The sequence below is a fragment of the Nicotiana attenuata genome, unplaced genomic scaffold (assembly GCF_001879085.1).
Source record: "Nicotiana attenuata strain UT unplaced genomic scaffold, NIATTr2, whole genome shotgun sequence".
Lineage (NCBI taxonomy): Eukaryota > Viridiplantae > Streptophyta > Magnoliopsida > Solanales > Solanaceae > Nicotiana > Nicotiana attenuata.
In genome coordinates, this window is record NW_017671081.1 from 130862 (window position 1) to 143360 (window position 12499).

Below are 12499 nucleotides of genomic sequence, written 5' to 3' on the forward strand. Positions count from 1 at the left end.
TTTGATCTCTGTGAACAACGTTAGTCCTACAAATGATTGGAATTTCCCCTTATATAATAGAGGAATCCTAATTATGGTATAACTTTAATTACAGAAGGAAATCCCATGATTAGCTAAATAACCATCATTGATTTGATCCGTTCCGAGATTCCCGCCGCAATTCTCGACCAGGCACGGACATCTCGCCTTTCCATTATTGTGCTATCTTCGGTCTTGCTCGAGTTCGACCTCAATCATTACTGGTCTCGGTCTCGACAGGTGTTGATACCCAATTTTTCCTTGTCTATTTTTTTATAGGCAAAATATCTTCAGAATAGCATATATATGCACATACAAGTATGTCCAAGCATTTTATTATTTTTTCCATAATTTTTAAGGTTTTAAACTGATTTATTTCCCTTTTTCATCCATAAAAGCCCAATGATTATTTTCAAAATTATTGTTTTTTGGTAATTTAGTTATTGAAATTTTATATTTATACTAAAATGTAGCTAACATAATTTTTTGTATATTTTTACAAATCTATTTAGTATTTGTAAAGCTAAATTGCATATAATTGCAACATTAGCCTATTTTAAGATTTAATTGCACTTTATACTTACAAAATTGATTCCAGTATTTTAATTTAATATTTATATGTTATAAATCATTTTTAGTACCTTCAATTTATTTTCAGAATTTAATTTGCAATTTTTATAAAATAAATGGGGAAAAATTCCTCGAGTCTCAACTCAAAAGGTTCAAAACATATATTGGGGCACAAGTATTCAGATGGAGAGATTGGGTTGTTATCGTTATGCTAACTAAGCCCAAAAGAAAGAAGATAATGACTTTGGTAACCGGAGGCAAAGCCAGAATTATAATAAGACAGTTTATTTTTAAATTTTTATTTTATAACTCAAACATATTATTTACCAATATTTATGTGTTTTTAAGTGTACTGAATGACAACGGGTACAAGCTCACAGGGCGAGTCCAAAAACTAGTATATAAATATATTAAGTATATTCTTTTCTGAAACTTTTGCCGAATCATTTACCTTTTTGTAGATGAAGCAAATAACAAACAAAGTAGTGAAATGTTAGCCGTAATCTTTGATCGTTGCTATACGTTCAGCTGTTTTAGGAATCTATTTTTTTCCAACTTATTGCAAACTTATGTATGCTAATCCTTGACTTGTCAAATAATATTATATATTTTTCGTCATATATGAATAAAAACTAATTGAATATTTTGAATTATGATTTTATTGATGAATAGTTTCCTTTGTGGTTTATGTAAATTTCAGTGCAATGCAATCTGATGAGAGGACAGCTGAACTGTTACAATATGTCTATTGCAACGGCATTTCTACCTATTGCAACGGTTTTGGCACCGTTGTAGATTTGTTAATATGTCATCACAAGCATTTTAAATTGGTGTTCATCTAGTGGTAAATAATTTTAACCATTCTTTATAGTATTTTAAAAGCACGCTTGAAATCAATGTTTGAATTGACTCGCACAACTAAAAATACATGAAATTTTAATTTTTACTTTTAAAATTTACTTAAGGGACTATATCTATTCTTTTCTTAGCTATAAATAGGTCTCTTTGTACTAGTCATTTGCATCAATTTAGTCGAGAAACATTATCTTTCTAGCAATGTTCCCTCTCTTCTTCTAGTATATTCCTCTTCCTTAAACAACAACTCGTTCCGTACGTCTTATTTTATGTGACACTCTTTTCTTTTTAGTCAATCCCAAAAATATTATCACCTTCCCTTATTTCAAAATAATTTATCTTTATATTTCTACTTTACTCTTAATGGATTGATTTACAGCCACACAAATATCTATGGTTTGTTTTAGACCAGTAGTTTAAAAGTCTTTTTTTTTTCTTTTTAAACTCCATGTCGAGTCAAATATTGCCATATAAATTGGGACATAGGGAGTATCTTCTTTCATAAATGTCATATCGAGTCAAACACTATCATATAAACTGAGACGGAGGAAGTACTACACAAGAAATGAGTAATTTCCTTCAAAGAACAAACCATATAGTAGCCATGGTTGTTGTTGCCTTGCTATTGGGAGGCAACATTTTGTTGTCGAAAGTGGCGATAGAAGATGGAATGTCTGTCAGAATAATGGTCGCATATCGCTGGATTTTCTCTGCAGCTTTTCTTGGCCCCGTGGCCTTGTGGTTGAGTGGTAATTACTCGCTAGTCACTACTAAAAAACCCTAATCTCCAATAAAATTCAAAAATTGATTCGTCAGTAATGTTTTTGACGGATTTTCGTCGGTAATTTCTTACGGCAAATCAATTTCTGAAGTGACAGAACGTCCGTCAGAAATGCGCGTTCTTCATTAATATATACATTATATTCCGTGTTTATTTAACTTCAGTTTAACTGGTAGAAATTTGTGCTAATGATATGTATATAATATGTACAACTATCCTTTTTTCTTTTTAAACTTTGCCGGTGTGAGATTGCTCACATTGCCGGTCCCAAACAAATAAAGAAGGAAAATTACAGTAGGCTGGCAGTCGACATAAAACTTGTTAATTCATGATAAACCTTCATATATATGGAGTCTATCTTTATTTTTTTGGGACAAAATGAATTCATAATTATTTCAATAATTTTCAACGAATATCTCGTCTGACTAGTTTTTGGTTTCTAAAATAGGAGAAGAAGACCGAACATAACCTGGGCTTTCTTGCTACAAGCATTTATCTCAGGTTTACTTGGGTGAGTACTCTCTCTCTTGATTTTGAGTTTCAACTGAAATTATTGTATAAATATTTTTTTTATGAGATAGTTTGACTCGGCATGAAATTTAAGAAAGAAAAAAAATTTTAAAAAACTTGTGATCTTAATTAAACATGTCGTAACATTTGTCTGGTTATAAGACTTGCATGTTTTTTGAAAATATTTGTATCGCTATTGAAGCTTTTCATTAAGTGTACGTAAAATGAAAAGCTTAAAACTTATATTTGCAAATGTAGTAAAATGTCATTCTTTTTTAAAACGGATCAATGCGAAAATAATGTCATACAAATTGGAACGGGGTGAGCACCTAATTAAAATAAATTCTAGAAAACTTAAGGAGCTGTAATCCCATAATAAGAATGTAACTAGATATCTGCATTTCAGTAACCTACAAGAAAACATGAGTTTAAGTTATATACACCGTTAATGTAAAGAAATTTTTATACTATCTGGTCTTATTTACTTGTTATAGCAGGTAACCTATCTTATTTTCATGATTATAAATTCACGCGACTTACATGTAGATATTCTTTGAATAATTCTTTTTTACACTAATTATTATATAACAGGGGATCACTCTTCTGTAATCTGTTTTATGCAAGTATTGAATTGACATCTCCTGTATTTGTATCGGCAATTGATAATCTTGTACCAGCCATGACAATTGTTATCGCCATTCTCTTCAGGTATGATTATTAAATAATATTAGCTATATATAAAAAGGAGATATTTTGAGAAGTCAATTTTCGATAGATTATGCTGGAAATTTCCGTCCGTTTTTTTTTATTAGAGTTTAATGTATCTTCTCAATTAATTTAATTTGAAGCTATTAACAGTAAATAGACATCGTCTATTTTTTGTGACACATCTTTTACTTTTAACTTTAATATTACTATTCATTATACGCCTTTCGGTCCACTTTATTTGATTTTTTGTCTTTTTTTGTGTTCATAATATTTAATTTTTCAAATATCAAGAAGAAATTAATTTCTTTTTTCTAAAGTTGTCCTTGGAGTAAAAAACCTAAGAGTATTTATTATATTTTCAATGAAAAATTAAGATTAATATGGTCAATTTTATTGTTAATTAAAGCTAAATGGTAAATCCTTAATATGTGTGAAAACAATCAGAAAATCAATTAAACTGGACCGGAGGGAGTAATATAGTTGACAACATTATGAAAGTTATGATGCTGAGTGAAATCTTAAAACTCAAGAATGCTGTGAGATTTTATCATAAAATTATGAAATATTAGAGGAAACATATTCTTATGTATCATTATTTATTTTTGTAGTTAAAGGCTCTTAACATGGTTAAATAGGTAATTTTTCTTGTAAAACGCACAAAAAAAACCCAGAGAAATTAGGTATTGTCTGATTTTTTCCCCCTTGGAAAATATTATTATGTTATCGCTAAAACTCCAAGAAATCCTTGATGCCAGAAGCAAAAAAAAAAGAAAAAAAAAGGTGTAATTAAATGAACTTATTTACAGATTTTTAATACACGTTTACGAAAATTATAATAGTGAAATTCATTAGTAATATTGTCCACTTTTAAACAAGATATGCGCGGGTTTGAAGGTTGTCATTGGGGTTATGACTTAGTTTCTCTTATATATCCGATATCTCTTCCATCTTTCGTCAACTTGCGATTTTTCTGAAGTGTTATATATTTAGCAGCCTTAAATTAATATTTTAGTCCATTTGCATATTATATTTATGTCATGTATCCATCAACCTGATTTCTTCAAAATACTGTTACAAATACATCTCTAATTTTTTCTAACTGCAAGACCAATAAATGATCAAATTATTATTTTAATTGTTTGCATGTTATTTACGCAGTTTACCATCAATAGCTTAAAAAATTAAATTCAAGCTATGGTGGTTAGGATTTTATTTTGTCATCAAGATGTATACATTTAAAAAAATTCAAGTTGGTAATTGAAAATTATATTTCTTCAAGTTGCTAATGCCCCTTTAGGACTTGATTAATCCGTCAATTAATTGTCTAGTTTTTTGAACAAAATGAATGATATTTTTAATAAATTAAATATGAAGATAATACATGACAGTCATTAATCAATACTGCAAAAAAAAAAATATTCAGTCAAATGAATTGGGGCAGGTGATGAACCCTGTTTTCTTTTTGACCGAGAAAGTGAAAAATCTTTCAACTTTGTTTGAGAAGAGAGTCGCAATCAAAACATGGATATATACATAATATACATACACGAGTATACATATATTATATATGGATTATATATGTGGCGAGCCGATAAGCTTCTTATTTAGTGAAAAGCTTTCGTTAATGTGAGCAGAACTATCTATTTGAATTATTGAGAAAGCGGCCATCTATTCTTGCTTTGAGGAGTAGATTGAAGAACTTATGACTTCTCCCGCTAATGCTCCCGACTCGCATATGTTACGTAGGAGGCTACTGATAATATGTGTCATCATGTACGATTACCCCGCCTTGCGGCAGCAAATGGATTAGATGTTTATATTATATATATCCGCTTGCTGGTTTTAGTTATGCTATTGGGTAAACGATTATTTTGGTTCATTCTTTAATAATTTATAAATATATAACCCCCCCCCCCAACCCACTTGCATATTTTACTCATGTGTTATATGTATACATCAACCTGACTTCTTCAAACTGACTTTTATAGATCTGAGAAATTGTCATTGCATAAAGTAAGTGGCAAAGCAAAGTTCCTTGGAATAATTATATGTGTCGCAGGAGCCATGGTAATGACATCTTACAAAGGGCGACAGCTTCCAATGTGGTCTTTTAAAATACATTTTTTGCATCATACAACTACAACTGGATCACATGAAAAGTTACAATCTCGCAGCAAGTTCTCCTTGGGTATAATATTTGCATTGATATCGAGTTTCTGTTATGCACTCTGGACAGTATTACTGGTAAAAGAAATTCGAAATTTATTTTTCATCTTTCGTCTTTAGTATAATTAATTACAGAATGCAACTTACTTCATATGCCTACACAACCAAATTTAGTCGAAAATTAAGTTCGTCTTTTATTTTTTTATAGGAAAAGGTTGGTAATGACTATCCATGTCATTACTCAAGTGCTGCTTGCATGAGCCTAGTGGGAGCAATTCAGTCGACTATATTTGCATTATGTTTTGATCAAGAACGTAATCAATGGAAGCTTGGCCGGTCCATAAGGCTTTTCATCGTTCTTTATATGGTAAGAAAATAAAGTTTAAGCTATACGTATCGTTAGTATAAAATATTTTTGCACAATCAGGTTACTATCGGGTAATTCGATCTTATTTTCAAGATTATAAATTTCATATTCTAAGGAGGCTTACTTGTAGATATTTTCGGATGATTGATAGAGTAAAATATTTCTTACAATGATGAAAACTTTTCTATGTGTAAGCTTCATAATAAAGCTCTGATACCACTCTAATAAAAGCGAAAATCCCAAGAAAACGTCTTTAGAGGAGCTTGAGGATTTTATTAGTTAGGTAAAATCTTATATATACGATTATCGTATTGATCTTTGAAGGACACGGTAAAACTTTACTACTTTCTTTTAGTTTTAAATGTTTTTAATACGGTATTGAATGACCTTCTCCAAGAAATACTAAATCTCGCTATAAATATACATCAATTTAAAAAAAAAATCACTTCTAAAATTGTGTCCAATTAGGAAGCACGTATACTTCAACAAATTGAGCTAATAATATTATTCAACTAATTCGTATTCTAGTGTAGATATTATTTTATTATAATGTATATTATTTGGATATTATTGTGTCTTCAAAAGAGTGATTATTAAAAATAGCATTCTTTTAATATTATTTAACAAATAAAATAAATAAACTACTACACCTCAATTCTTGACATTTCTATGAAATCTAATTGTTAGTAGTTAGATCATAAAAACTTACAATAAGTAATTTTTATTTTTCCTCCTCTTTGAAATTTTCATTGGGGCTTGACTAATTTGTATTCGCGTCGTATAAGGCCCATTAAGGAAAAGCGCTCCTGACTAGAATCTTTTTTATACATAGAGCTTGAACTCAAAACCTTTTGTTAAAGGTATAAAACGATATCTACATATATCTACCACAACCCTTGTCGGTTTACATTATGTAAGTAATTGTATGTAATTAAAATTACTGCATTAGCTTCCATATATTCGTATTATGCTAATAATATTTTTTTTTTTTTTTGTTATGGTAGGGAGTTTTAGGGTCTGGGATTGTTGTTATTCTCATGACGTGGTGCTCCCAAAAAAGGGGCCCTTTGTTTGTATCAATTTTCAATCCTATGACACTTATTTTTGTAGCACTAGCAAGTGCAATGTTGCTTGACGAGGCACTATATGTTGGAAGGTATAACAAATTATTCTTATTTTTTGTTGTAATTACACTAACCTCCTAATTGAGTAAAATATCCAAAATAGTTTAACAAATTTCAATGATAAATTAACATAAATTCTGACATACGGTTTTTGGATCTACTTATTATTTACAGTGTCATAGGTGGTGGTTTGATAATAGTGGGATTATATCTTGTGCTGTGGGGGAAAGAAAAAGAGCGAAAGGCGTTAAATCAATCAAACAACGAAAAAGCCACACATGATGTTGAAGGAGTTGAGTAATTAGAACAGTGAAGATCTAATGTAAAAATAGCACGGGCTAGCCAGCTTTCGGACTGGTCATTTAAACATAGCATGTGTTTGCAAAGTTAATGAAAAATAGCCACTATTTTGCTGCAACAGGAACCGGTCTAGCATAATATACTGGAGATCGGTGTACCTGTGTATGAACTTCCAGCATATTACGCTGGAACTCCAACACGCGGAAAGTTCCAGCATAATATACTGAAGATTGGATCACCTGTGTATGAACTTCCAGCATATTATACTGGATCGGTACATTATACTGGAACTCCAGTATAATATACTGGAACTCCAGTATATTATGCTGGAGTTCTAGTATACTTATGCTGGAACTCCATTATAATATGTTGGAGTTCCAGTATATTATGCTGGAGTATTTTTTGGATTTTGAACAGTGTTTTTGTTCGGATCTATCATGAAAAGTGGCTAAATTTCGATTACTTTTGAAACTGTGACTATTTTTGAATGACCACTTATAAATCTGGCTATTTTTGAATTTCTCCCGTATCTAATTGATGGGCTCAGACTACAAATGGGCTTCCAGTTTGCTTTCTCACCTTAAATTCTTTGTGGTCAATAGGACCACCTTAAATTAATTGAATTAGACTTACAGAAATTTTCTTGGACCAATTCCAAACTGAGACATTTCTTAAGCAGTGAACACAAAGACTCTCTTGCATTTTTCTCATTTTTAGATGAGCAAATTGGAAAAATACCATGTTTTCTTCAGTCTAATCCGTTTCTTTTAAGAAAAGAGGTTTTGTTCATCAATTAAGGGAGACAAAATAATTCTGGTGAACACAGTCTCTCACATTTTTCTTCTCAAAATACCCGTATGATACCCGGGGCGACACCGAGTTCTGTGGCCTAAAGTCAAATTTTATGAGGGGCCTTAACTTTTTTTTAAAAAAAATTATTTATTTATTTGAAGTCAATTTTTCTAGCGTTTCATAGATACAAAATTATTAATATTTTTTTTTTATAACTAGTAACTCCTAATAAGTCTTTATTAATTGACAATATAGCTAATCCATTTAACCTTTCTTGAGACATTGTTGACCTCAGGTAAGATTTTATCAATTTAATTTTAAAAATTTCTTTCTGCTGAAGCGGCAGTAACAAGAGTTATTAACATTAATCCATAAGTAATATCGGCATTGAAAAAGAATCAAATCTTAGTTGACTGAGTGTATCAATTAAATTGTTATCTTCTAATTGTACTATTTTTTAAAAATATTTTTAATTCCGAAAATAAATCTAAACCATCAATATCGAATTAATTATTATGCTTTAGTGATCTTAGTTTTTACCGCTAAATAGAAAACCAAAAATATTTTCATATGCTTCGAATTATTCTAATCTATTTTGAAGTGAAAAAAATAGTCTTGTCTACTATGTATAAGGTAATCAACTCCAAAGGACACTTCGAAAGATTTGAGATTTTATTATCAACGTTCTCATTAAATTGTTACTTCCTATATATCATACATTTCTTGCGAAATTCGGGTTCGATATTTATTTTAATTGTAATTTTCGTGGCAAAAATCATGGCACAGTTGCAAATCCTTCTTCTCTATACTTGTTAAAGAAAGAAATCAAACTTTTTCACTTTACATAACCTTTTTTAAACTTATACATTATCTATTAGGTGCAAAACAAATGAGCTCCACAAATTGGCCCTTTTAGATCAAGTCATTGAATATATCACTAACATTTATATATGGGATATTATTTAGAGGCTGTTTTGGAGCAGGTTTAATGAGTTCAACTGAATTAATTACTGTTGAACCGATCCATTAGTACATACACAAAAGAAGAAGAAAACATATGTGTGCATGGGTATATATATATTCGACTCTTTTTTATATAAATATTTGTCTTGAATTATGAATATATTTTTTGCTAATAAAGAAACTTCAAATTAAAAGACGGAAATTTGAAGAAGTTTATTTAGATAAAGGGATTATGTATATCCAAGAAAACTATGTGGATTATTGTGACGACCCAACCCGTCGTCTCATGTATTACAGCCCCGTTTCCCCCATTTATTGCTCTTTCATGTTTTATTATCAGCAACGGGTGAGTTAGAGTTGAATTGAATTAGTTTGGATAGGAAATGAGACACTTAGTCTCTTTAAGGAAGGTTTGGTTTGGAAAAGTCAACCGAACGTTGACTTATTAGTTAGAAGGCTCGGATGTGAATTCCGGTGATTCGGTTAGCTTCGGGAGGTGATTTGTGACTTAGGAGTGCGATCGGAAGTGATTTTGGAGGTCTGGAGTAGAATTAGGCTTGAATTGGCAAAGTTGGCACTTTGGCGAATTCCGGTGGATAGGTGAGATTTTGATCCGAGGATCGGAATGGAATTACGAGGTTGCAGTAGCTCCGTTAGGTGATTTTGGATATGTGTGCAAAGTTTCATGTCATTCGGAGGTGTTTAGGTCGGGTTTTTGATCGAATGTGCAATTCGGAGGTTTTTAAGAAACATAGGCTTTGATTTGATGAAATTTGAGGATTTTGATGTTAACGATAGTATTTCGAGGGTTCGAGCAAGTTTGAATAAGGTAATAGAACATGTCTGTGCTTTTGGTTGAGGTCCCGGGGGCCTCGGAGTGAGTTCGGGTGTTTAAACGAGAGTTTTGAAGTTTGCTTCAGGTCTGTTGTTGCTGTCATCTGGTATTTCCGCTTCTGCGGAAATGGACCGCAGAAGCGGGTGAAGGACCACAGAAGCGGTCTTGGGTGGTTCGCAGAAGCGGATGAGGAGATGCAAAAGCGGACGTTGGGTTTTTAATGAAAATCCGCAAAAGCGGGATGTTGGCCGCAGAAGCGGTCCCGCATAAGCGGAAACGGGACCGCAGAAGCGAAATCAACTGTTGACAGAAGGGTTTAAAAATATTATATTTCATCCGCGAACAAGAGGTAGTTTCCACCAGTTTTTAAGCGACTTGGAGAGCTTTGGGCGAGGATTTTCGAGGGTTTTGACTGAGAATCAATTAGAGGTAAGTCTCTTGGCCTAATTATTCGAGTTTATGGTAGAAATTACATGTAAATTGTGGAAAATTCATCAAAAACGGGTCAAGTTAGGGCTTGGAAAGCTATGATGTAAAAATGGATTTTGAAAGGGCATTTGAACTCCGATTTTGGTAAAATTGGTATGTGTAAACTCGTGGCGAGACGAGGAATCCAGTGATGTAAATTTCGTAATTTTTCGAGAAGTGGGCCCGGGGCTCGGGTTTTGCCAACTTCGTGAATTTTGGTGTTTTTCGAGTCTTTTCGATTGGGTTATGTTTCTTTAGCCTATTGTAATGTATTCGTTGTGGTTTTAATCAGATTCGGCGTGCGAAGAGGTTGATTCGAAAGGCAAAGGCATAGCGAGCTAGACTTGTGGCCGGCTTGAGGTGAGTAATAGATGTAGATGATGACCTGAGGGTTTGAAACCCCGATATATCACACTGTAACGCTATATTGAGGCGAGACACGTACTCTATGACGAGTGCGGGGTCGATTGTGACTGGGGATTTTGACCTAGTCCGTTCCGATTGATGTTCGTACTGTGTGCTTGACTAGAAATTTTTTTGGTAATCATCCTACTTGGATTTTATGAATATGTTTGGGGCTTTGTGCCTATCATATGCATCCTTCAGGGATCCTTATCACTGCTTCCATGATGCTTAGCATATTTCATGATATTAGTCCTCAGTTAGACACTGCCTCGAAATGTTTAGTAAATAAATAACGGTTTAAACACTTAGCTCTATAATTCCTAATAACTGAAACTAAAATGAACAATTTGACTGTGCCCGAGTGACTTGCATGCATATATATATCTGGACTGAGTGTGGATCGGGCTGCACGCCGCAGCGAATGCTATGATGATATTGCGCTTGGGCTGTAGGAGCCCCTCCGGAGTCTGAACCCCCACAGTGAGCGCGGGTACCCAAATGGATCGGGCTGCGCGCCGCAGCGGTCATGTGCATTGCATTGCATTCATGCATTTATACCTATTTGTCTTATTTGTCCTGGTATTGTTGTTGTTCCACCGTTTTATGTGTTGAATCGCTGATTATAGCTTTATATTGTAATATTTCGGGATTTCTTACTTTCAGTCATTATATATGTTTATTACTCACTGAGTTGGAAGTACTCACTTTACTCCCTGCACCATGTGTGCAGATTCAGGTGCTCCGGAGAATTAGTGGAGCTGTTTGCTGTTTTCTTGAAGTTTATTTTCAGGAGTTGTTGAGGTAGCTGCCTGACGTCCGCAGGACCCGACTCCTCCCCTTTATTTCATTTATCTTTCCATATCCTAGACTTCTTTATTACTATGGATATATTACTCTGTTACATCTAGAGGCTCTAGACTCGTGACTCCAGATCTATTGGGGAATGTTTGGATATTTCGTTATTATTTTCCGTACTATTTTATTTAGATTCGGATTAGAACCTTGATATTTGCTATTTTAATCATATTATTTGTTAACGGATTGCGTAATTGGGTTGAGAGCATTTAATTGGTCGGGCTTGCCTAGCATTAGTGTTGGGCGCCATCACGACCGGGATTGGGGTCGTGACAATTATGATGACTATGAGGGCAACTATATGTTTGTTGACTATAGGGACTGAAATTTGGATAACGAATAGGCAAACCCATCAAAGAACTTAATAATAGAATATTAGGGTAATGTATTAAAAATTAACGTCATTTAATTTGTGATAAGAGTAGGGAAAGAGAGGCAAATTAAAAGGACACATTATGTAGAAAGAGTCTCAATCAATTATAAATTAAGAAGTGCTCGAGCATATATAATTAAACAATAGTTTTTTCTTTTTCTTCTTTTTTCTAAATTTTTTTTTTAATATAGGGAGAAGGGAAGAAAAAATGGGAGAGGAGAATACAAAGTAAAAATTAAAATAGCCAACCAACTGGTCTATTAAGATTTCGAAAAAAAAACAGAGCAATAAAGTAGTTATTGACTCACGAGTAAATTGATGAAGAGATAAGAAGATTCATATATATATATATATATATATATATATATATATATATATATATATATATATATATATATATATATATATA

General features: G+C 32.5%; 1 protein-coding gene across 1 annotated transcript in view; it reads left to right on the forward strand.

Annotated features, from left to right (window-relative positions):
• The first annotated feature begins 2047 nt into the window (after nucleotides 1-2047).
• Nucleotides 2048-12499, forward strand: part of LOC109205772 (WAT1-related protein At5g40230-like) — a 37921-nt gene continuing 27469 nt past the window's right edge. Inside the window, exons 1-3 of the mRNA XM_019368519.1 lie at nucleotides 2048-2192; nucleotides 2726-2735; nucleotides 3326-3442. Coding sequence (XP_019224064.1) covers nucleotides 2048-2192; nucleotides 2726-2735; nucleotides 3326-3442 — 272 coding nt within the window. The remainder of the gene's footprint in view (nucleotides 2193-2725; nucleotides 2736-3325; nucleotides 3443-12499) is intronic.